This window comes from Talpa europaea (genome assembly GCF_964194135.1).
Source record: "Talpa europaea genome assembly, chromosome: 6".
NCBI classification, from domain to species: Eukaryota; Metazoa; Chordata; class Mammalia; order Eulipotyphla; family Talpidae; genus Talpa; species Talpa europaea.
Window position 1 is genome coordinate 13217401 of NC_140072.1, and position 24105 is coordinate 13241505.

Here is a 24105-nt window from a genome sequence, read left to right on the forward strand (position 1 = left end):
CTGCGAGCCACCAGGGAAACCGCGCCTTGCAGGCTCACCTGGGCCCAGGGCTGCTCCAGGAAGGGGAAGTGTGGAGGGGGGAGGCCCCAGGCAGCCATTCTTGTTCCTCCTGCTCCTGCTCCTGCCTCTCCCCACTGGAAGCCCCCCAGGACAGTCAGGATCCATATCTCTGGGTGCCTGCCACACTCTCCCCTCAGCTGCTGGGGGCTGTGGCTGAAAGGGGCCTTAATCCCCAGTCCCTGGGGGCAGCTCTGAGGAGGGCGGCCTGTGGCACAAGTGGGGGTGCCCCTCCCCTCCTCCACAGTGGCCTCACCTTGTTCCCCCTGCTCTTTCACCCCCCCACCCCCAATGTTATCACCGTTGTGCCTTTAGGGCTCTCTGCAGCTCAGCTTCGTGCCAGCCAGGAACCCTGGCGTCCAGCCAGCAGCGGCCTCTTGATTAAAGACACACAGACACACAAGCACATGCGCAGACACTCAAGGGGTGCGCCACTGGCTGCAGACACCCTCCTGCCTGTGTGGACAGAGATGCGCTCCAAGTCAACAAATACACAAACAGCCCCCTCCGCTCACACTGGCCCTGCTCACCCCATCTTCTCCACTCTGAGGGCCCAGCCTGTCAGCCCCCAACCAAGTCCTGGATTTTTCCAGGCTGACTTTAGTTTCAGGAAACAGCGGCCAGTGTCTGTCGGCAGGGCAGCCCTGCCCCCAAGCGTTGGCACAGGGCCTGTTCCCCCTCTCTGCTCCAGGTCTTCCTGCAGCCCCTTCCCTGGCAGCTCTCGGATCTGATTGGCCGGAAGTGGCCTTGAGGCGGGAAGAGCAGAGAGGCCTACCCATACCCACTCCCAAAGAGAAGTCCCCAGTGGCCTCCACGTTCAGCCTTCCTGAGGAGAATGGAGCCAAGCTCTATGACTTTGGAGGTGGGGTCCTGACTCCTCCAATTTCCTTCTCCCTAGTGGAACAGTTAAAAAGGCGACCAGTGGGGTCGAGGGACAGCAGGACCAACTCTGGGAAGCGTGGCCCCAACCCACCTCAGGTCCTGCCATTTCCTTAGCCACTTACGCTGCCTCCCCTCCTCTTCCCCAGAGATCTCTGTGCGCAGGCGCACGGGTGCGTGCGTGTGTGTGTTCTGAGGAGGAGAGAACTTCAGGGCTCAGTGCCTTACAGGTCACTGACTCCGTGCCCCTACTAGCCACGGCAAGTGGACACGAGAACCAACATGCCTGGTGAGTGGCCAGCCCGCACGGGGTTCTGCTTCCGGCAGGGATACCTGTCCATCTGGAAGAGGGCCTGGTTATGCTCTTTGAAGTCAACCTCAAAGGCTTTCAGAGTGAGCTAGAGGCTCCCTTTAAAAAGCCATTATATATAAGAGATCCACGTATTTGAGCAAATCTCTTTTGAAGTTAGGTCGACTTTCACCCTGCACCTCCATGCCTAGGGTGACAGGTTTGGTTAGAAGGGAACCCGCCGTGGACAACGGACAACGGGGCTTTCTTTTCCACACTTCATTTGCTTTTGTAAAGCATTTCTAATGGGTGTCCACACCCACACGCACACTGGCTGTGCTCGCCAGCCCCACCCGACATGCTTTCCCAGCTCTCATCACAGCCCCTTTCAGCCTTTGTCTCTGCAGCCCCGAGAGCCGCAGCCTCTAGCCCGGCCTCTCCTGGCAGCCGTGCCTCCCCTGGATCAGTGTAGCCGCCTCCTCTGGAACTTTTCCAGCTCAGTTATATCTTCCTGGAGGTGGCAGAAATGCACCAAGTTCTCTAGGTGGGGATGATGAAAGAAGACCAGTGTCAACAACTCTGCCCAGATACATGTGCCGGCGGGTACCTGCAGCAGTGGGGGAGGTGCAGCATCCCTGGAGAGCAGCCCAGGGGTCCCAGGGAGACCCCTCAGGCGAGGAACTATGGGAATGAATGACTTTTGCTGGTGGTGGCCCTGGAATGTGTAACTCTGGGGAAGGGGCCAAGGAGGAATAAACATGGATATTTTGAAAAACTAGAGATTCTAGGATTTTAGAGATGCTTCTTCAAGAAGGCCAGCTTTCTAGCACTGCCCCAAGAGGGCTCTTGCCCCCAAAACCTGCTCCCTTCTGCTGGACTGTTGGAAAAGTTATGACGCATTTTTGCTTGAAAAACAGAAAAAATACGTCATGACTTTTCCAACAGTCATAGTCTTCTGGGTCTATGACTACACCACGTGGTCCCCGGGGCCTATTACATCTCCTTTCACCCCTGCACAGCAGCCAACACTTAGGCCCCGCCAATTCTGTCCCACCTCTGGCACCAACAGGCTCAGGAGTGTTTTCTGGCACCACCCACCCCACCCTCCCCCTAGTTCCCAGCATCCTCTTGTACATAAACCATCATGCTCATGGAGGCCAGAGCGAGTGTCCCAAAACCCGATTCCCGTCACTCCATGCTCTTCACAAACCTTCCAGATAAACACGTTTTTGAGAAGATAAAATGCAAACCCCTCAGGCTGTCTGCAGACTTACCTCTTCAACTGAGATTGAATGTGTCTTTGAATGAAACCCTTGTCCACTCAGGCAAACCAGTCTGCCTGCTGTCCTGCCTTCGGAACGCCCCAACAGCCACACCCCTGCACGCATGCCCCACCCCCCACGCCCAGAAAGGTCCAGGTGGGAAAGTCTTCCACGCTTTCTTTTTTTGTTTGACTTCTAAATGCTACCTCTAAGACTCAAGCCAAGCCCCGCACCCGCCCTCAACATGTCTCCCCTGACCTCCCCAGCCTCCTTCGAAGTCCAAACCAAGGCCAAACTCCTACTTGGGGGCTGAACAGAGTGATCAGATGGGGCAGCGAGCAGATGGACCCCCAGGACACAGTGACAAGAGAAGTCTCTAACCTCATGAGAGAGGGGGCCGTGCTGTTCTCACACCTTTGCAAACATGAGAAAAGGGGAGTGGGCCGCAGCCTGCCAGGGGCAGAGGCCCAGGAGGGGAGATGCACTTTTAGGGCATTTTGTGCATAAAAGCAAAGGGGCACCAAGTCAGGGGTCAAGATTCAAGAGGTTGGCCAGGAGCACTTCTGACCTGGAAGCAGAGAGGGGATTTGAGCTCCATCTTATTAGGCTGGAAACTGAGCCAATTTGGCCAACTCGCAATAGCTGAGGTAAACCGTACCCTGCTGGCTGAAGATGCAGTGGAAGGGTCCCCCAATTTTCCAGTTTATACCCAAGTCTTTCATTCTGACGTGGGGCAGTTCTGTCTTCTGGAACTCAAACTGAGTGGCCCAGCGTTTTGTGTTGGAGGGTTGGCCTCCAACACGGAGTGAGTAACGCTGGCTTGGGGCCGGCTGAGCTCAGAGCCTGCTCTCAGCACCCTCCTCCCCGCCCCCCCCAACTCTGCCTTTCTGGGATATTCTTAGCAAGAGGTGACCTCAGAGTGCTCCCACTGAGCAAAAATAACCCTGGAGGAAGTTGGTGGGTATAAATCTTCAATGAATAAATACGTGCTAGTAAACAGGGTATAGAGCCCCGGAGGGTCGGTCACCCCCAGGGTCTGGTGGGCAAAGGCAGAAACCGTCCCTCCCAGCGGCCTAGTTGTGATCAGCACAAAGAACAAAGGCGGTCACAGGGCTGTCTGGACTGGCAACCAGGCAGGAACCAGCTTCCCACACCCTCACTGTCACTGTGCAACGGCCTGGCGCACAAGGACATGCCTCTGCCGCCCCCTGTGCGCCAGCCCAAACCCGGCCTCACACTCTCGGGCCAGCAGAGCCCAGCCCGGCATGCCACTATCCCCTCCTCAGCTCACGGGCCCTGGACAGCCCGCCGGCCCTGGGCCTGGGTGCCAGCTCCCTTCCTAAGCCCCGCCCAGCCCCTCAGCGGCTTCCTGTTTCCTGTTGCTGCTCCAGCTGCAAGCATCCTGGCTCTGAGGCCAGGGCTGCAGACCAACACTGCTGCCTGGTTTTAAGGTGGCCCACCTCTCTCTCCTCCGACCACCAGGCCTTCCCCACTGGCCCCAGGGCTCCCAGGTATTTGGGTCAATCACCCCCGTTATATTTTCTTTGTATGCTTTTTGGACTGGGTCTACACACTTAACAAACAGCCCTCCCTGCGTCCACATGTTAACTTAAGGGACTGCGGATGCCCAGTCTTCCAGAGCACATGGTTGGAGTGGTGAGGAGGGAAGGGCACTGTGGCTGGCATGCGGGAGCCCGAGTCTCAATTTGCCCCTCTGAGCCTCAGTCCCTCCATCTACATGAGGAGACAGCCTCTGTTCACGGCCTGTCCTCAGGCCTGGGGTGGACAGGGCCATGGGTGGCGGGGGCTAATTGTTAAATCTAGTGGAAGGGACAAGTTCTCTCCACCTGCTTTCCAACTATCTCGGATGAAAGGTGAGGTTTTGTCTAATTCCCCATCTATCAAGAAATGATGCTTTTGTAAAATGTAAAATCATGCACGTGGATGTGGCAATGGCATCAGCATGGCATGAAAGCTCCTAAACACTTATTCTCAAGGTCTGAACAGACAGGGGACAAATGGTCTCTGCATACCATGCACCGGACCTGAGGTCTTGTCTTTCATTCTGGGTGTTCATTTTGATTCATGGTACAAGTGGGACAAAAGGGAAAACTGGCATGGGTCCCGAGGCCTGACCTGGGCTTCGTCTGCTAGACAGGCTCGGACAGTGATGGCGTCCAGGCAGGAGACACACTTTGATGTGCAGGGAGCAGCGGGAAGATGGGGCTTCTAGGAAGAGTGGTAGCTACTGAGCACCAGCGAGGGGCAGGAGGGACCCGACTGTGGGGGGCAGACAGAGCACTTCGGATCTTGTCCCACAGAAATGGAGTCCCTGGAGAGTCTTCAACAGAACTGTGTCATCAACTGCCTTACGTCTAACTGTGTGTGGCAGCCTGTCTCCAGCACACCAGGTTGAAAAATGAGTCTTATTTATCTGTGTGGTCTCCTCATCCTGGTAGGTACCTGGGAGATGTAAGGTGTTCTTTGTTGAGAGGAGGAAGGGCTGGAGGGGGTGGGCAGAAGGCCCTACGGGGTGGGGAGGGCTGGTCTGGGCCAGGGGGCAGCCAGCAGGAGTGAGGAGAGGGCAGCCAGGGACAGACAGACCTTGGAGGGTAAAAGGAGGAGAGAGACAAAGATTTCTTAGCCTTGGGCTGGGGGAATGTGAGGACACTAGTGGGTGCACCTCATCCTCCTGGTCCAGCTCCAGTGCTGGACATGCAGCTTTGCACAAACAACGCCCCCAGCCTTCAGCCAGGTTTTCCCTGCTTGCTCGCCAGCACCGCCCACTCGCTCCCACCTGTCGGGATCTGAGCCAACCTCCTTCCCGTGTCCAGGCTGAGCTGGATGACATGCACTCAACTGCTTTAAAGCTCCCTGGTAGGGCCTCGCTGGTGGCGCAAGGGGTTAAGTCTCAGCACTATCAAACTATCTCAGCCACTGTGGCCTGAGTTTAATCCCCCGCCAGGGAGCTGACCCACATGGCACAGCAGACCTCTCCTGTCTCACGCACTGCTCCCCTCAGCAGTGTATTTCACTAGATCTGCCTGTTCTGCTCCCCACTCTGTCTCTGGTGAATCCTCTCACCCCCATATCTTTGGCCTATACCCCAGCTCTTGTATGCATTAATAAATAAAATAAATATTAAAAAAAAAAAAGTTCCCTGGTAAGTTCAGTCTCAGAGCCACAGCTGCACCAGGTCCCCAAGAAACCCTCCCTGTTGAGCTCCTCCGCCAGGGAGGGGAGGAGGCCAGGGTCCTCACCTGCTCTACTGAGTGCCTATGGGTCAGGATACCATGGGCTGACTCCCGTGGCAGCACCAGCTTCCCCTCCATGGGCTCCCTTGGGGGCCAGTAAGCCCTGTGATGCCCGTTTTCTCTAGGGTCGGTCTTTCTGTTCCCCCAGGTGCTAGGGGGTCCCTTTGACAACAGTTGCCTCAGCCCCAACCCCCCAATCAGTATTGCCTTCCCCATGTTCTCTCTCATATCCTGGGGCCTCTCTGAGAGTCCAGGTGGCTACAGATGTCACCCAGGACACAAACTGGACCACATCCAGACTATGACCTATGGAGGATGTGCACCCCTCCCACCAGGTTGGCCAGGGGCTGATGCTCGGCTCCTCTGACCTAAAAAGCCTGCTAAACACCTGCCCTGCTGGCCCCTGCAGGCTTATTACACTGACAGTCCTACATTTGGACTCTGCTGTTTGCAAGCACCCCTGGAAGTGGACAGGACGGGTAATACTGGCAGCCATATTTTACCAATGAGAAAGCATAAGTTCAGAGAGGTTTAGTAACTTGCTTAAGGTCACACAGCAGAGAAGCAGTAAATCCATGCTGTTTCTTTTGTCAAGTGAGGTTGCTGCGGCCTCGTCAAGAGGAAGGGTTTGGTCATGCAAGGCAGAGCCAGCCTTTGCTGGAGCTCTGGCTCCTCGGTGCTTGAGCCTGTAAGAGTCTCACAGGAGCCTAGGAAGAAAGCATCCTCATCATTTCCACTTTGAAAAGGGGAAAATGAGGCAGTGACTTGTTCAAGATCACAGAGGCGGCCAATGGTGGAGCAGAAAGTTAAATCCAGGCCTGCTGGACTCAACGACAGCGCTTTTCCTTCCACACCGGGCCGGGCTCCAGGCCGGGGACACATGCCTCGCTGACCCTTCACCCACTCGGCATGCCCCTCTTTCTCATCATCTGTCCATCGCCTGCCCCTGGCTTCTTCGCACCCTCTTGCCCCCAGGGTTTCACCCCACTTCTCGGTGCCTTCCCTCTGAGCCCAGGGACTCACAACAATGCAGCCAAGGACTGAGGGTTTTTATTTGCTCCAGGCGATGGCTCTTGTCTCCAGGGCCTGGGCCGCGGGCACGGGTGCACATGCAGGCTAACCTGGGCTCTCACTCGGCCTGGCTCCCCTCCCACTCCAGTCTGCACTTGCTCTCCACCTTCTCCCTCAAGGTGCCCCTGGGGAAGAAGAGTGGAGGGCACCTGGGAATCTGAGTGCCCGCTGGAGTCTGCTGCAAACTGGGAATTCCCTGAAGGTCACTGTTTTAGCATTCAACTTCACGTGAATTTTGCATTCTATGTTATAAAATGTCCATATTTGCTTTAATACTAAATTGTTTAAAATTATTTACCAGCTCAATTTCACTTCTGCCCCCCACCCCCAGGCCAGAACTGGCAGTGGTGCACTGCATCCCCCATGGTTTCCGGAACCCCTTGACCACCGGCGGGTGCAGCCTACCCACCCTCCCTCCCTCTGCCGTCCTTTTTCACTTCAGCTACCCTTCACCCGACACTCTACCCTGGGAAGAAAATCCTGTGCTGCTGAGAACATTCCCTTGAAGGGCTGAATTACAAATCCGGAGCTCCTGGCTCCCCTTACCTTCTTGCTCTGTTTCCCATTCCCAGCTGGAAGGGGCTAAAAGAAAGGAACCAGCTGTCCTTGGTGCTGGGAAATAATTATGGCTCTGCCCAAGATCAAGGCCCGAGGCCCACAGGCCTTGTCCTCTGGAGCCATTCTTATCACAGACAAACCCCGGTGCTCCCTCAGCTCAGACGCAATAGTTCCCAGAAACTGGGACTCAGGGGTCACTCCCATGGGGGATACGTCCACGGAACTGAAACAGTGCCTGGTTCTTCTTACTTTCTATGGTGTTCAGGATCCCCAGATGGGGCTGACCCCAGGATGGGAGTGGGGGATTGAGAGGGAGGGGCCACTGCAGGCAGGTCAAAGCCACCTTCTAGGAACCCACCAGTCTCTCCAGCTGCCCTTACAGAGAGAAGGTAGGATCCAGGGGTCTTGGTGAAGCCCCAGCTCTATCATGATCCACAGCACGAGTTCCCTGGCCACTAGGAGTCTCCAGTTTGATGCAGCAATTAGGAAATGTGTGAGGGTCATTATGGAGTTCAAAGAATGAGGAATGTAAATGAGCTCTGCCCTGGAGGGAGGTGCCCCATTGCCTGGTCTCCACATACTGGGGTCACTGTAGCCCATATTTCGCTGTTGAGAGCGTGCACACATGCCCGTATGTGCTGGGGGATGTCACCACTTACCGGGGGGTGCTTGCGCTTCCTTCCAGGCCGTCCCACCTTCCGTGCAGTTATGCTGGGCTCTTGCCGCTCCTCCTTGCCACGGGCCTCCTCCTGCTCCTCTCCCTCCTGTGGACACAGGCACAGTTCGTGAAGCCAGGGCTGGATCCAAGAAGCACATCAGTAGACACCAGACCCACCAGGCCTTCTCCCCGCTTGCCCCACCCCCACAACAGCTGATATCCAGGGCTGGACTACGTCATTCCCCCAGACAGGGATGGTCTTCGACCCAGATGGTGGAGCTTGAGCCACCTTAGAGCCCCACTTAAATATATCCGGGGTGGGGGCACCTACCCTCCAGCAGAATGTAGTGCTCCCTCCTTGTGCCCATATTTTCTGAACCACAAAATCATTATCACATGCTCTGACAAAGAATAGGCTTCTGAGAAAATATGAGAAGGAAATATTATCCAAGATCTGTAAAGAACTCAGTATACCTCAACAAGAAAATAGACAGCCCAATTAAAAAGTGGGCAGAAGAGGGGGCCTCCCTGGTGGCACAGAAGTTGAAGTCTCAATGCTATCAAGCTAGCACCAGCCACTGCAGCATGAGTTCAATCCCCAGCCAGGGAGCTAACCCACATGGCACAGCAGACCTCGCCTGTCTCACCCGCTGCTCCCTCAGCAGTGTGTTTCACTAGATCCGCCTGTTCTGCTCCCTACTCTGTCTTGGATGAATCCTCTTACACCGCCCCCCAACCCGCACCTCTGGCCTACACCCCGGTTCTTGTGTGCATAAATAAATAAAAAATAAATCTTAAAAAAAAAAAAGTGGGCAGAACGAAATAGAGCCTTCTCCAAGGAAGCCATACAGATAGCTAACAGCAAATGACAAAGTGCTCACTGTCACTTACGAGGGAAATGCAAATTCAAACTACAATGAGATATCACCTCACTCCAGTAAGAATGGCCCATGTCAAAAGGACCAGTAACAACAAGTATTGGAGGGGGTGGAGGAAAGGGAACCCTCATACACTTTGGTGGGAATGTAGACTGTTTCTCAAAATATCAAAAATAGATCCGCCTGACGACCCAGAAATCCCACTCCTCGGTATCTATCCTCAGGATGCAAAAACTAATTTGAAAGGATATGTACATTCCTAAGTTCACTACAGCACGATCTACAATAACCAAGTTATGGAAACAACCCAAATGCCCAACAACAGGTGAAGGAATTAAGAAGATGTGATATATTCACAATGGAATACTACTCAGCCATTAAAAAGATGGTTTTTTTGCCACATGGAACTGGAGGGAGTTGTGCTAAGTGAAATAAGTCAGAAGGAAAAGACAAATATCAGATGACTTCATGCATATGTGGGATAGAGAGAAACTAATTAAGGGAACAGAAAATCAAAACCAAAACAAATCCTAGAATTCTAATTGTAGAATTGAAGCTACTTGAAAGGGAGGATGGATGAAGGGGGGCAAAGTGGGGAGGGGGTCCAACAGCCCACGGCAGAGGATCAAGGGTGTATTAACAGTGGGTGTGGTGTTGTGATATACATCTGAAGAGGTATGGACCTATACCCCCAAATCCTATACAGTGTTGTAAACCATGGTTACCTCAATAAAAAGACCAGTTTAAAAAAAAAAAATTAATTTGCTACTGGATGTCAGTTTATTTACATTAAAAAACTTATACAAGTACCCAAAATGAATGGTTACATACTTAGTGAATCACTTTTATTGAAAAATAAATTCAAAGGAAAAGTAGTATTAAATTTAGGGATGTATATTAGAAGTATGCGGACTCTTGCAGACAACAGAGGATTTTACAGCCACTGTAAATAGTCTGTTCTGAGGCGCCTGCCATGTGATGCTGGCATTACATATGCCTGTCACCCGGCCGGAGCATCACAGGGACCATGTCTGGACTATCTTGGTGCTCCTCATTCACTAAGTGCTGGACCAGAAGTTTGGTTTTGTTACCCCTCACCCTGTGGCTGCTCTGGCAGGGCCTTGCAACACTGTCTCCTGGGGCACTCAGACAGAAATCTAGAAAGTCCTCTTGCCTTGCTGTTCCAGGCTGGCCACAAACCACCCACAAGGCCCTTTTGAGTCAATTGTCTCCAGCATGACTAATCACAAGCAGAAACAGGGCTGGAAAAGGACCCTGATCCAGAAAAGGGACCCAGCACGCCCCGCAAGAGGTCAGGAGTGAAGACAGCCTTTCAGCCCTCCCGGGAGGGCACCACCCCAGAGCAGGCTGGTGGCGTGGGAAGGAAAAGAAGGGAGAACAGGTTTCCAGGGGATTGCATCGAGACGGTCCTCCCCTTCTCACTCAACTTTCATTTTCTGTGATTTCAAAATAGCTTGTGGTTTGCCGCATTCATTCTCAGGTGATGGTGGGACATGCAGATGGAAACCTTCTGTGACCATCGTAGACATTACGCCAACGGAAGAACGGCCCCGGCCCTCCATCACTGTCCATTTGCGGCACGTCTGTGGGCCAGACCCATCTAGGAGGGAGCCTCAGGGACGTGGCAGACGAGGCTCCGGGAGTCCTCCAGAGACATGCCAAGTGGAAGAGTCACAGACACACCAGGCCTGGCACCAAGGGGAGGCTATGGTCCAGGCGGAGGGCGGGAGGAGGATGCCAGCATACTGTGGGGAGAGGAAGGAGAGAGGTGCCCATCCAGGAGGCCAAAGTCCTCAGATGCAAAGAAGCCGAGGACAAAGCGGTTTGGCTAGGGGTGGTAGCACTGACCTTAGCGCAGCCAGTAAACTGTGCAGGGTGACATGGCCCTGAGAACCAAGGAGTTAGAGAGACAGTTTGAAGAGCCCAGCTGAGAATGATCTGGAAGAGAAGGCAAGGGGGAGCCCACTGCCAATCTGTGGACATGAGGGGAGAGTTCAGGGTAAAGAGAGAGGCTGACAGCAGAACTGAAGATCCTTGAGTGGCTCTTTTTAGGAGACCATGGCAGAGAAGCAGTGAGGACAGAAAGGCCACAGGGGCACTCTGGGAAAGCCCTGGAAGCCTGGGCTGAGGGTGCCCCATGAGGGGCCAGGCCTGCTGGTTCTGAGTTGTCTTCGAAGACCCCACAAACACCCCTACTTAAGAAAAGATCGCTTGGGTCCCACAGAGAAGTATGGGCAAGGCAGTTTAATATTTGTGAAGGTTCCTGTTGGATCTACATAACAAAAATGAACTTCAGGCTGAGATGGGACCTTTCATGTCCCCACTGCTGCAAAATGGGCACATTGCAAAATGGTCAGTGCTCCTTCTGACCAGGTCACTCTGCGTGTACAGAACAATCAGAGCCAAGGTAAGGTCTCGGAAAGGCACAGGGCCTAGAACAAATCAGCGGGGTCTGGGCCCTGTTTGTCCACTTGCTAGTTAAAGGACCAGTACCTCTTGGGCCTCAGTTTCCTTGTACATAAAATGGGGGTATCCACACACATTAAGTGTCAGGCCTGTTATAGGCACTGGGGATGCAGCAGTGAACGAAACAGGGAAGGGGGCAGACCTTGTGTATCTGACCTGCATGTGGTGCCCACTTGTCCCAGGGAAGAGGGCTAACATTCCCGGGCAGCAGGAAGCCACCCAACCCAGACTAGCTGGGAGCACTAGGCCAGGCCAGGCAGAGCCTCTGCCCATGCTGGGAGGCTGGGCCCCTGTGCCTGGAGAGCACAGGGCAGCAGGCAAGAGGGGGTGTCTGAAAAGACTGACTGCCCAGAAATTCTGGGCTCTGAACAATTTCTTGAACAAACTGCATTTGTCAGAAAGGACTACACCCACTGTCCTAATGTGGATTCTGAACAGTTTAATATTTGTGAAGGTTCCTGTTGGATCTACGTAACAAAAATGAATTTTTGTTCATTTTTGTTCAAAGGTGTGAAAAGCAACCAGAGCCCCTGATCAGCAAAAGGGACCACAGTTACCAGGCCCAGATGGCCTCAAAACAGACACTTCATGTTTCTGACTTCCCTTGGCACATAACAGAAGGCTTGGGGTGGGGGGTCCCTGATCAGCAACCCCCGTGCAGTCTGCAGACTTGCTGTAATTCCTTGCCCAGGTGCTCTGCCTGGGGCATAGGGGATGTCAACACAGCTTCCCCACTGAATACAGTTCAGTGCAACACACCCCAGGAGGAAGGGGGAATCCCCTGACGCCCCCCCCCACACCTGTCCAGGGCCTGGTGGGTTGAGAGTGTAGTGATCACGAGGGCAGGCTGCGGTACCAGGCCTGCGTGTCCAGCTGACGTGGGGCTAGGCGCTTTACGCCCTGTCCAGCACGCAGGCCCAGCTCATGCCTGTAGAAACCAAGTCTCCGTGAGAGAGGGGTCAGCCCTGCATCTGGGTGTGAGTGGCAGAGGCCCATGCCCTTCTTGTCAGGCACGACTTCGGGAAAAGCATGTCATTTTTGGCCAATGTACATTCTTCCATGATGAAGCCGCAATCGCCAGGCAAAGAGGACAGCTCCTGTCTGGGCTGTCTGAGTCCCAGTGCAGCAGTGAGTTAGGGGGATAACACACTGAGAAGGGTGAGCAGGTGGCACAGGGGGCCCCCCCCTAGGAGGCGTGTCAAGTAGCTCATTCCTGAATCTGTCGCGGGCCTTTTTCATTCAGTATCTTTGCTAATGGGTCGAGCAAAGGAATGTAAAATATGCTTATCAAATTTGTAAGGAGCCCTGAATTAGGAGGCATCCCTAATCCCGGGAAAGGGAGGAATCTGACCCTCGGTGGCTTGGAGCAGCTGGGGGAACAGTAACAAATGCAGCAGGAAGGGATTTGAGCCCAGGCTGGTTTCTTCACCTGTCAGGGGGACTGAATTATCAATCCAGCAGTGAGGGTTGATGGAGAGGGGGCAGAAAATCCAGTTGGGTGGGCTTCAGAGAGGGTGGGGAGAGGCTGGCCTTTAGTTAACTTCTCTGAGTCTTACCTTCCTCACCTATGCAATGGGGATAATAATATCTACCTCACAGCAATGCTCTAACAATTACCTGAGGTAATGCTGAAAGCTGATGTGTGATAGTCACTCAAGAATTGCTAACTGATCAGAACTACCCCCCAAAGTGCACCCCTCCCTCCCGGCCCCACACTCTCCCTGTGCCAATTCCAGCTCAGCCCCCTGCATATGCAGCTGTCACTCAGCCAGAAAACCCCCTCTGGCTGGTACCAAGGCAGTGAGGCCTGGAGCACTGGGGCTTCATGAAGTGTCCAAAATGCAAAGCTGATTAGGTCACTAGGCGGCGGAGCTTCAGTCCTAGCTGAGAGGGTTCCCAGAGACCTGCAGGTCCAGGCCAAGCTCCTTAGCCCAAGTGAACGAAGGCCCCCACTACCTGGCGGGCTGCCATGGTCTCCTCTTCACCCTGCTTTCTTCCCACCCTGCACAAACTGACCACACCAGGTGCAAAGGCGGCCGCTTCCCTCCCCAGCGCCTTGGCATAAATACCCCATGTCCCAACCACCTTCCCCTCAGATTGGCCAGCAAACCCTTACTTTTCCATCCTCACTTCCTTGATTCCCTTCTCCTGGGCCCCCTCCTCTAATCGCCTCACCAAGCCAGAAAGTCCTCCTACAGAGCCCTTGACTCCATGCCGCTGCCCTGTCCTGGCCAGGCGGTGAGCAACTTAAGAGACTGTGTTTTATCCCCCTGGACATTCCCAAGGCCTAGATCGATACACCTGGCGCAGGACATGAGTGACATCACACACCAGGCGTTCAATAAACGAATCCACACACGCTGAGAGAGGCGCACACGCCAACTCTCTCAAATACAACTGGTGCTGCCCTGGGTCTCACGGCTCCAAATCAGGAAACAGGACAACGAAAACATACCTTCTAGGCTTAAACATAATGATGTCACCTTACACTCACATAACTCTTTCCAGCTTTCAAAGCACCTTCATGTTTGGTGGCCTGTTCGATTAGCAGCTACGATCAGCCGTTCTAAACTTCTGCGCGATGGTCTGACCTACATTTTCACATGGCTCACTGGGTGGATTATTTTAAGCCACATACAACTTCTCTTTCTGATGAGTTGGGCTATGACAATGATAATCTCTCGCATTTGTACAGCTTATAGTAATTAACAAAGTACTTTCACATATGTTATTTCACTTTATTCTTGCACTTTTCAGAAAGTAGAGCTTTCCCACTATACAGGCTGGAATCTGAAGCTCAGAGAGGTGATCGAATTTGCAGAGATGAGGGAGTTGGGAAGAGAGGCCTTTAGAACCCAATGTTAGGGCCTCCTTGGTGGCACAAGGGGTTAAGCACAGTGCTGTGAAGCTATCCACAGCTTCTGCAGCATGGGTTCGATCCCTGGACGGCCAGGGAGCTACCCAAGTGGCACAGCACAACTCTCCTGTCTAGGCCGCTGCTCCCCTCAGCAGTGTATTTCAGTCCATCTTCCTGTTCTGTTCCCCACGCTGTCTCCAGTGAATCCTCTCATCCCCTGCACCTCTGGCCTGTATCCCAGTTCTTGTATGAATAAATAAATAAATCTTTTTAAAAAAGAACCCAATGTTAGATCTCTGGATTCCCAAGGGTGTTGCCACCATAGTAGGCCACTACACCCTCCTTTGTCACACACACATGCATACTCACATACACAGTGAACCCGAGGGAACATCACTCACTGGCATTTATATGCACACACTCACACACAACTGTCGAGGGTCTCAGGCCTAGACTCAGGACCCCTCCCAGGCGCTCCCCCAGAGACAGCCAGCCAAATTTGCTCTCTTCCCAACACACACCAGATGCTACTGACCCAGCATCCACTGAGCAGGTGCCTCAAGTTGGCATCTGAGTAGAGGGGATGAGCTTGCCGGATCTGCTCAGCCACGCCCAGTGCCCCCACCCCCTCCCTGGGACAAGACGCATGTGCAGCCTGGGCCAGCTGGCTGGCTGCTCTCTCAGGACCTGGCTGTGGAATTCAGTGAAAGGGACTGGCCTCTCCGCCGGGGGTGTGAGCCATGACAGGGCCGGATTCCCATAGCTGCAGCCACAGGACCTGCACAGCCCCCCACACACACATACTCACGCACCCCTGGCTACAGGCTGCACCACCAGGGGCACCAGGAATCACTATGGATGCTCACACTTCCAGGCTCCCACTCTGAATGACCTCAGTCACCTCCCCAAAGCTCATCAGCCCATTTTTCATTATTCAACAATATGCATTAGCAGCTTAGTCCGTGTCCTATAACTATAGATGAAAGCCTCTCTAAAGACAGTACTCCTGCAAGGCAGCAGCCCTGTTCCTGTTGGCCCCCCATGTTCCCACAGTTCCCACCCCCTGAAGTACCTGCACACAGGGTACCCACACACAGCAGGCAGGGTACCTGCACACACAGGGTACCTGCACACAGCAGGAGCTCCAAGAATGCCAAGTGGCTGGAAACGGTCGTGCCTGAGGGGTTTCCCAGACCCTCCTCCACAGCCCACATGCCACACTGGGGCCTCAAGTCATCCATGAAGACTCCAGCAAGCACACCCCTGCCCCCCCCCACACACACACACATGGCAGCCCAGCGGGGTCACCTTGGTGGTGGAGGGGCAACTGTGAGACCAGTCCTGTGGGTGTGCTAAAAAATATTTATTGAGCACCTACTGTGTACTGCATATAAAGATAAGCAAATAGGGAACTCGGTTTAGAGGGGAAGACATGTTAACCAATGAGTTCCTGACACTGCGCCGAGGGCCAGAGGGACTGAGCCCACCACCCTGCTAGCAGCCATCTCTGCAGGCCCCAGGCCTACTCATAGTCTCTCCTTCAGCTGCCCACCCAGGCCCTGCACAGTCTGATCCTTCCCCCACCCTCTACCCCTGGGGACCCTTGCTTGATAGAGACAAAGACTCCAGATGAAACGACTTCGTAGCAAGTGACCTTTCTAAGACTTAACCTTAACCTCTCTAAGGCTCAACTCTTCATCTGTAAAATGGAGGCAATGACACAGACCCTTCCTGGGTGACTGTGAAGATTAAGTTAAATGCCAGACAAAGGAAACTCCTTTACATGCCCTTTCCTGTTGTGGGAACATTGAATGGGACGATTCTGAGTAATGCCCTGTGGTGCTCCACAGAGCCAGCTGCAGGGCATGACCAGGTGCCCAGTCCAAGTGCCAGAAAAGAAAAGTGCCAGAAAAGAAGGGCATCTCCCCACTTCTCAGCCACCCTAAGATACCTACTCAGCTCAGTTCCCCGCCAGGCCCTGTGGGCAGGGATGGGCTTCGTCCTTAGACCGGCCGTTGAGGGTGTGAGGGACCCAAGCGACCTAGGGCCCAGCCGTGGCCCCTCACCTCGGTCTCTAAAGTGGACACAGCTTTGCCCTCCAAAGTTAGGGCTTCCTGCCACTTGCCTTGGCTTTGCTTCTTTTTGATGGGTGAGGGGAGATAGGAGATCAGGCCTGCCTACACCTGCAGACCGGAGAGAAACAACCTTCCTTCCGCGTGTGGGTTGCAGCAGACTTTAAACCCATGCCATTCACCCCCTCCTGCATTTTCCACACTCTCCTCCTATGCCCCTGCGATCCCTAGGGCTGTAGCAGATGTAGGTAGATGGGTAGGTAGGTCAGTAGGTAGGCTGACAGAAAGAGACAGATCTAGATAAGTTATCCTAAATAAATCATGACTAACTTAACACACGCTTGGTCCCTGGAGCTCAGGCCACAGACGCACACACACACCATTCCGCGGAAGCCTCTCATTGCTCTGCAAGGGGCACCCAGCTGAAGTACACTGAGAGACTAGATTCAGACACAATCTGTCTCCAGAGCCCAGGGATTCCCACTCGAGACTGTGCGGACCACATGTCATAACATTGAACTCAGAGAGCCTGACTGACGCTAAACACGGTCAGCTCAGGCGTGGGCAGTGTTTACGTCTCTGCACCGTGTGCCAGGCAGCCAGCAGACTCCACCCAGCTAAAAATGGACATGTCATCTGACAAGGGTGTTCCTGAAGAGGGCAGGTAGAGCTGCTGCTTCTGTAGCTGCTTAAATGGGATGACACTTAAACGACCCCTATTATGACTCTTGCACAGACAAGAGCCAGCCCTAAGTGACCCTGCGGGCACTCGAGGGCAGTGAAGGCATCTTTCATGAGACAGAATAATGTAGAGCACCTACCTTATGGAGGAGTTGCAAGAATAGAGAAAGACAATGCAAGAGTGGAGCTTCAAAGAGCGCCTGGCAGACAGTCAGCTCTCACTGTATGTTGGCCAGAGTCGCCCGGGCCAGAGGAAAGGGGGAACACAGAATCAGGGGCCAGCTGAGGCCTGAGCTCCTGGCCAGGGTCTAGTTCATATTTGGGGACCTGAGGAGGTCCTTGCAGCCACAGGCTTGGAATGTTCCTGGTCTCCTTTCTTGCTCCCTCTACGCTCTTCCTCCTCTCCACACAGCACCTGGCACCTACCTCCATGATCCTCTCTAAGCCAGGACTGCAGCTCCCCATCCATCTCCCACAAAGTTAGCTCCCCTCCCTCTGCTGTGGCCACATTTACCCAAAACCAGACTCCTCCCCACCTTCCCAAGCAGCCAACCTCCTGCCCACCATGTGGATGGCATAATGGAGGAGGCTGCAGAGAGAGAGGACCCCCCCACCTACAGAGATCTTTCTCTGTGTTTCCTGACACAAATGTGGCCATCTTGCCCATCACCCACAGCTCTGCACCCTGCCTGCTTGATTCCGGGCTCTGGGATTATTCTGCAGAGGAGGGATCTTCTCTGCTCTCATCTTCCTTCCCATCTACTCACAAATTACTTCCTGCGCACCTACTCTGTGCTAGTCCAGGCCCTGAAGATGCACAGGGGGCTCAACCACTGGGGCCATGCCCTCCAGGAACAGCAGTGGGCCGGGGACCATCCACATAGCACTTTTCACTCTTCTAGAGGGCCTGCTAAAGCCCCATCTGATTCAGCAGGTCTGGGGTGTTTGCAACTGGTGCTGCTGGTCTAGGGAATAGATTTTGAGAACGGCTCATCCCCCGGGAACTGAAGCAAGGGCTTGGATTGGAGAGGAGAGAAATGCAGGGACAGCAGGCGCAGAGGAAACAGTATAAACAAAGGCCTGGCCGCTCCAGGAAGTAAAGGGACATGGAGGCTGGAAGGGCACGTGGGGCTAGGCCAGGCAGGGAAGGGGCCAGTAGGAGGCCACACCCCTTCCCTCTGGCTCACCAAACAGTTCCTCTGTGCCAGGTGCTCCTGGCAACTCTGCCAGGTTCTTTGGGCTGCAGCCCAAGCCTGTCTTCCCTTCTGCAGCTACGCGGCCGCTCTGCCCCAGGCCTGGCTTTCACGGGCTGCCGTGGGCGGCTGTCAGTGTCTCTACCCGCCCTCCCGGGCAGCTCCCCCGGGAGTGTGCCAGGTGAGCCAGCATGCGCCCTGTGGGCGTGGGCGGCTGGGGCGGAGCGCCCGCCGTGCCCGGCCCCTCTATCGGTGGCATCTGGGGCTGGGTGTGTGTTTGTTGCTGCCTGAGCCAGAGCAGTTACTATGCGTCGGTAATAATAGCAGTCATAATCCCTCATAATTGGACCAGACTTTGCTGTCTGCAGGGCACTTCCCTGCCCATGACCTCATCTGACTTCCACAACCACCCTGTAAAACAGGCGCAGCTAGAGCTGGAGCCCCATTTCACAGCCGCACAAACACGAGCCTAGAGGGCCTGGAGTCACAGCTACAGAAAGCAGCATCATGAGCCTGGGACCTGGCACTTCTGGCCCCTGATGCCATGCTTGCTCTGCCCTAAACAGAGGGCCCGGGCGCTGCTCTCGGGAGGTAGCGGGCTCTGCTGCCCCGGGTGCAGGGTGCGGCAACGGAAGGAGACTGGCCTGGCTGTCCCACCTTCCCCACGGCGGGAGGCAGCTGACCCAAACTGCAAGTGTGTGGAAGTAGAGCTGTGTCAGCACCAGCGAGGACATAGGCAGGAGGGGGCAGGGTCACCTAATCCAACAGTGAAGCAAAGCCAGGCTCACAGAGGGGAGGGAATTATCCACGGCCACAGCTGTCACTCGAGAGCACAGGTGGCCGCAGGTGGGCCTGACGCTATAGCCATAGGCGGCATCCCAGGTGGGGGTAGCCCAGAAGGCCAGGGGTATAACCTCAACTGTCTGTTCTTTTTCGATGGGGTCAAAAAGGGACTGAGCTGTACCCCTACGAGCCCTGCCCAGTGACCACAGCATGCATTTTTCCCCCCCGCTTGCTGGGTGCACACCCCACTGCACTCTGCAGGGTTCAGGCTGGGAAGTTAAGCATCTGGGCTTCATGCGCATGCGTGTGTGTGTCCCTACCAGGACCCAAGTGGGGAGGGGGGAGGCTCTGATCCGGTAGGCAGAGATCCGGCTCTCATCCAGACCTGCTGCCAAGTCCAGGGCCCAGCTTCCTCATCTGTAAACTAGGGCCGCCTGTGCTTGCCCCACTGTTGGGAGGGTTATCCCCAAACGGATCGAAAACGGAGCCACACTCTTAAGGATAAGCCAGCCCAGGACTTGGCCGAGCCCACCTGTGGGGGGTGAGCAGGGAGAGATGTCAGAGTCGCCCCAGGTGAGCTGATGTTCCTGAATGCCCCAGTGCCCCGCATCCATGCTGGTTCCAGGAGGGCGAACGGTGCCTCATGAGCATGCTCTGCTACTCCCAGACACCACCTACCAACACCTACCACCACCCCTCACCCCGCTCAGGGGAAGCAGAACATGCAGGAAACTGTGGGGACAAAGGGACAAAAGATAGGACACCCTAAGAAGGCTGGTGGCCATCACGGCCTCCCCAGAAGGGCAACAGTGGAGTTCCACGGACGGGGGAAGGGAAGCAGGGCCTAGGTGTTGCATGAGTGGGGCTTTGCCTGCAGATGACACAGCCTGTCCCCAGGCAGCCAATCCAGACCCAGTAGGGCTCCAGTTGTGATGTCCTAACTGACTTGTGCTCCTCCTGGAGTTCGGCAGAAAGCTCACCCCATGGGGCTCTGCAGACAAGGAGGTCACCAGTTCCATGATCAGCAGTGACACAGAGTCTTGGTTGGGGGTGGGGGCAGGAAATCATCATCTCCACACGCCTGGCGTCACCCAGCGGACTGCAGTGTGCCTGCGTGTCTGTGCAGGAGGGGGAGCCTGCCTGCTGGCAGCCTCGTGTCTAGCGTTCCCCCACCCAACACCACACACAAAGCTTGTCTTTGGCCTCCCAGAAAGTACTGAACACTAAACAGGAGGGCAGCTAGTAAGAGGCTGACCCCCACAGGGGTCAAGTCAGGGACCCTCCCTCTGCAAGTCTGACCCCTCCCAACCACACAGCTCTGGGGGTTCTAAGCGCTTGGGTCCGGGAGCCTGACTGCTGGGCTCCAACTCCTGCTCCACCACCAGGATTTAACCTCTTCAAGCCTGTTTCCTCATGGCCAGAGTAAGATGCCAGTTCTCCCCACAGCCTGTGCAAGGACTGAGCACAGCTGAGCTGCCATTACTTGGAGAAGGGCCCTTCCCTCCCTGGGTGCCCTTCCCTCCCCAGGGGCGGTCAGCTGCTCACCTTGCGGTCCTCGTCCCGCTCCGGAGCGGAGCTGCTGGTGTCCCCGGGGCCGCTGGAGGGCATTGCGGGCAGCTGGGTGGTGGGAGGCAGGCTGGGGCTGTGCGGGGCTGGGGGACTGCTTGGCTTTGGGGAAGGAATTATCGTGGTCTTTGTAAGCGAGAGTTAAAACTTAGACATAGATCCTGGTACTGAGCCCTCCAGTGAAACTGCCTCAGGCTGCCTGTGATTTTTGGCTTCTGATGGTTCCACCTGTAGGGAAAGAGAAAAGGGGTGAGCAGGGCAGGGCACCCCCAAACCCAGGTCCCAACTAACTCCCCATACCCCCTGGAATAAGGCCTTCTACCCAGGACCACGGTGGTCTGTGAGGCCTATCCTCCAGTCCCACCCTTCCCAGCTCACCGGCAACTCAGGCCAGCCCAGCCCCCTGGAGGGCAGGGAAACTGAGGCAGGCTTGGCTGGCTGGCTGGCTGGCACAACACCTCCTGATTTCCCTCAGGTCGCCTCCTGCCTCTGAGGCAGCAACAGTCTCCCCAGGCCTCTGCGTTGCTGTGGTACAGTGGGTGCCACTTCTGGGACTTCCAGCTGCCTCCCACCTCCTCCCTTCTCTTCATTCATGTCTGTTCTTTCCTTTGAAAGCTTCCCGCACCCTCCCTCCCACCCCAGCCACCCCCCTGGGAAATCCCAGAGGTCCCAGACAGGCTACATTTTCCTTCTAATCTGTCCTCCCCACACGCCCCCGCCCCCACACCACTCCCACCACGTGGAGGAAGTGAGCGTCAGTCACAGGATGTAGTGAAATGAATGTCACCTCACTTTAGGACCAGCGCCTGGGCCCGCAGAAAGCTTGGTTGTACTCAGGCTGCGGCCAGGCTGAAGGCCTGGGGTTATAGAGCTGTCAGAGCCCGCCCTGGAGGGTAGAGGCCACAGCCCAGGCCACACTGAGGGAGGAGGTGAGGCCGCTCTTGCCCCCGCCCCATTAAATAGCCCCATTTGCCTTCGGAAACTGGTGGGCTTGAGGAAGCCCTACTAACCCACAAAGCTGAATTTTAGGGGCTTTTCACCCTCCCTGCTTCAGGTGTGGGCCTCAAGCCAGTGAAATAACAAAGCCTGCGCGCCTCGGGCCTCAGCTGGGGGTGGGAGTATTGCAGCTTCAACTCTCTTCACTCAGAAACACAGTTCTCCTGCTCCCCACCCCAGGAGGAGACCTGGCCAAACCCCTCCAGAGCGCCAGAGATTGGCAGGAGAAGGCAAGTGGGAGGCAGGTTGGATCTGGGCCCACCCACACCCTTCCCCTTTCAGTTCCCGGTTCTGCTTTCCCCAGCTCCCCCTCCCTCTTGAGCCTCTTCTCCCATCCCCCTCCAGCCAAGGCTCCCTGGAAAACCAGGAACCAGAGAAAGCACAGGCTTGGGTCTCCCAAGGGTGCAGCCCCTTCTCTAGGGTGGGTGCCTGGCTAGGAGGTGGGTGGCCCAGTCCTGGCTCTGTCCCTGGTATGGAGGAGGGCACTGGAGCTGGGAGGAGCCATGTAGGGCCAGGACAGGAGAAGCGCTCTAAGTGAAAACCCAGACAGATGGAAAGCAGCCCAGAGGTGAGCCCAGGTGTAGCGCACACCTTTGGAGGTGTTCTTAGCACAGTGCTGGGCTCCTTGCATGTCTGTGCCCACAAACACAGTGAGTAGATGGCAGCAGTGAGAGGGGCTCCGGGGTCGGAGTCTGTGCTGAGCGTGTGATGGGCCTTCCTCACTGGGCCGCTACTAGTGCTACCGCTCCCCCAGTTCACAGTTGAATCTAAGGCTCTACAAGTTGAGTATCTGTCCACATTCCATGTCAAGGCGGAGGCTTGAACCCAGATCTTCAACGCTAAGGCTGAGGAGGTCTCTATCAAGCCTGACCCCCCAATTTAGACCACCGCACTGAACAACTATGAGGGCCCATTAGAGACCTAGTCCAACTCTGAGCCCTTGGAGGCCTCCAGCTGCCCTTAGTCAGTGACTCTCCTCACGGCCCCCCTCAGGTGTCAGCACAAACATCCCCCTTCGCCCCCACATCAAAACCTTTAAAAGGAGGCGGAAACGAAGAGAGGCAGAGTCAGGCGGGAAAGAACACTGACCCCAAAGTCAGCAGAGGTGGGTTCTGCTCCTGACTGGGGCTTATCTGGCCCACAGTTTCCTCATCAGTGAAATGGGGGAGCTGGACTAGATGAGTGTAATGGGGGATTTTGATTAGATGATCTTCTGGCTTGGGCTGGGCTCTGCCCTGCCTTACTATTGCAGGCCTCAAGGGCAAAGAGGGAGAGCAGACAAGGCTGGGACGTGGTCAGCAGCTGCGAGGGTCCCTAACCTGAGACTTGAGACCCACGCACAAAGTCAGAAGTGGATTACTCCCTGCCAGATGTTTGTTTCAGTGCTGCCCTAAGGCCTAGAAATATGCAGGAGGTTTCTGTGAGGGAAAAAAAAAAACACTTTCAGCTTTTGCTACTGGTTGCCAGTGAGAAGAGGAAGGAAGCAGGAGGAAAAGGTCAAACATGACAAGGCGTTGACCCCAAGTAGAGACACCCCAAAAAGGAAAGAAATGCTCTTCCTCCTCCCTTTCCCCGCCACATGCAACACCACTCTTCCTCCTCACTCCCCCCATGTAAGACCCTAATATCTGAGCGGCATACACTGTCATCACAGAAAACTCAACTGACCTGGGCCCGTCTTCAGGGGCCTTTGTGTTACTCCATGGACCAGTATGTCAGTGAGTGTCCCTCAAAATCACCCGCGGTCATTGAAAACCACCCAGCACGTGGCTGGGCAGACCGTGCACAACAACGCCAGGAGCTCACTGTGAGGGGCAGGTCCAGATTCTGCTTCCCACAGCACTTCCCGTCAGCCCTCAGGAACCTCCTTCTCTCAAGCAGCCCAGGTGAGGGGTGTACCCTGTCCACCATGGGGGTCCTTCCCCAAACACCAAGCACAGTCCAACATCTGCTCCTGACATCAAGGCCTCCTCCCCACCCAGGCCTCAGGCCACACCATGCAAACTGGCACCAAAGAAAAATCCTTGCCAAGCACACGGCGCCCATGACCAGCAGCTTTTATTTTCTTCCTTATATGTTTAGCTTTTATTTTCTTCCTTATATGTTTACCCTCCACAGTGGCCGTGAATAATATTTATAACAACAACTTCAAAATTTTTTAAGGAATCCCTCACAAAAATGTCTCGGTATCACAACTGGCAACAGTTACCATAATCAGGATTTCCTTTTGAAATTATCATGGGGTGTGTGAACATACACAGCAAATCCACTACCTGCTAAATGCAACTTAGGAGAAAGGCCTTTAAAGAAGATATAAAGGCACTAGACTAGGCTGCTCAAGAAAATGCAGGGGTCTGGAAAGCATACTTACGAAGCCTGATTTATAACAGGGTCCTTAAAACCTTCACTCCTATGTTATTGCAGCATTTTTTACAATAGCTAAGATATGGAAACAACCTAAATGCCCCAAAGAGATGCATCAAGAAGGCGTGGTACATATACATATACACAGTGGAATACTACTCAGTGATCAAAAAGGATGCCGTCTGCAGCAACATGTATGG

At 54.8% G+C, this 24105-nt stretch overlaps 1 protein-coding gene across 1 annotated transcript in view; it reads right to left on the reverse strand.

Annotated features, from left to right (window-relative positions):
• Positions 1 to 20587, reverse strand: part of DNMT3A (DNA methyltransferase 3 alpha) — a gene marked incomplete at both ends in the record, with an annotated part of 66554 nt that extends 45967 nt beyond the window's left edge. The window contains 2 exons of the mRNA XM_084235643.1: positions 8030 to 8134; positions 20525 to 20587. Coding sequence (XP_084091769.1) covers positions 8030 to 8134; positions 20525 to 20587 — 168 coding nt within the window. The remainder of the gene's footprint in view (positions 1 to 8029; positions 8135 to 20524) is intronic.
• Between the last annotated feature and the right edge of the window lie 3518 nt (positions 20588 to 24105).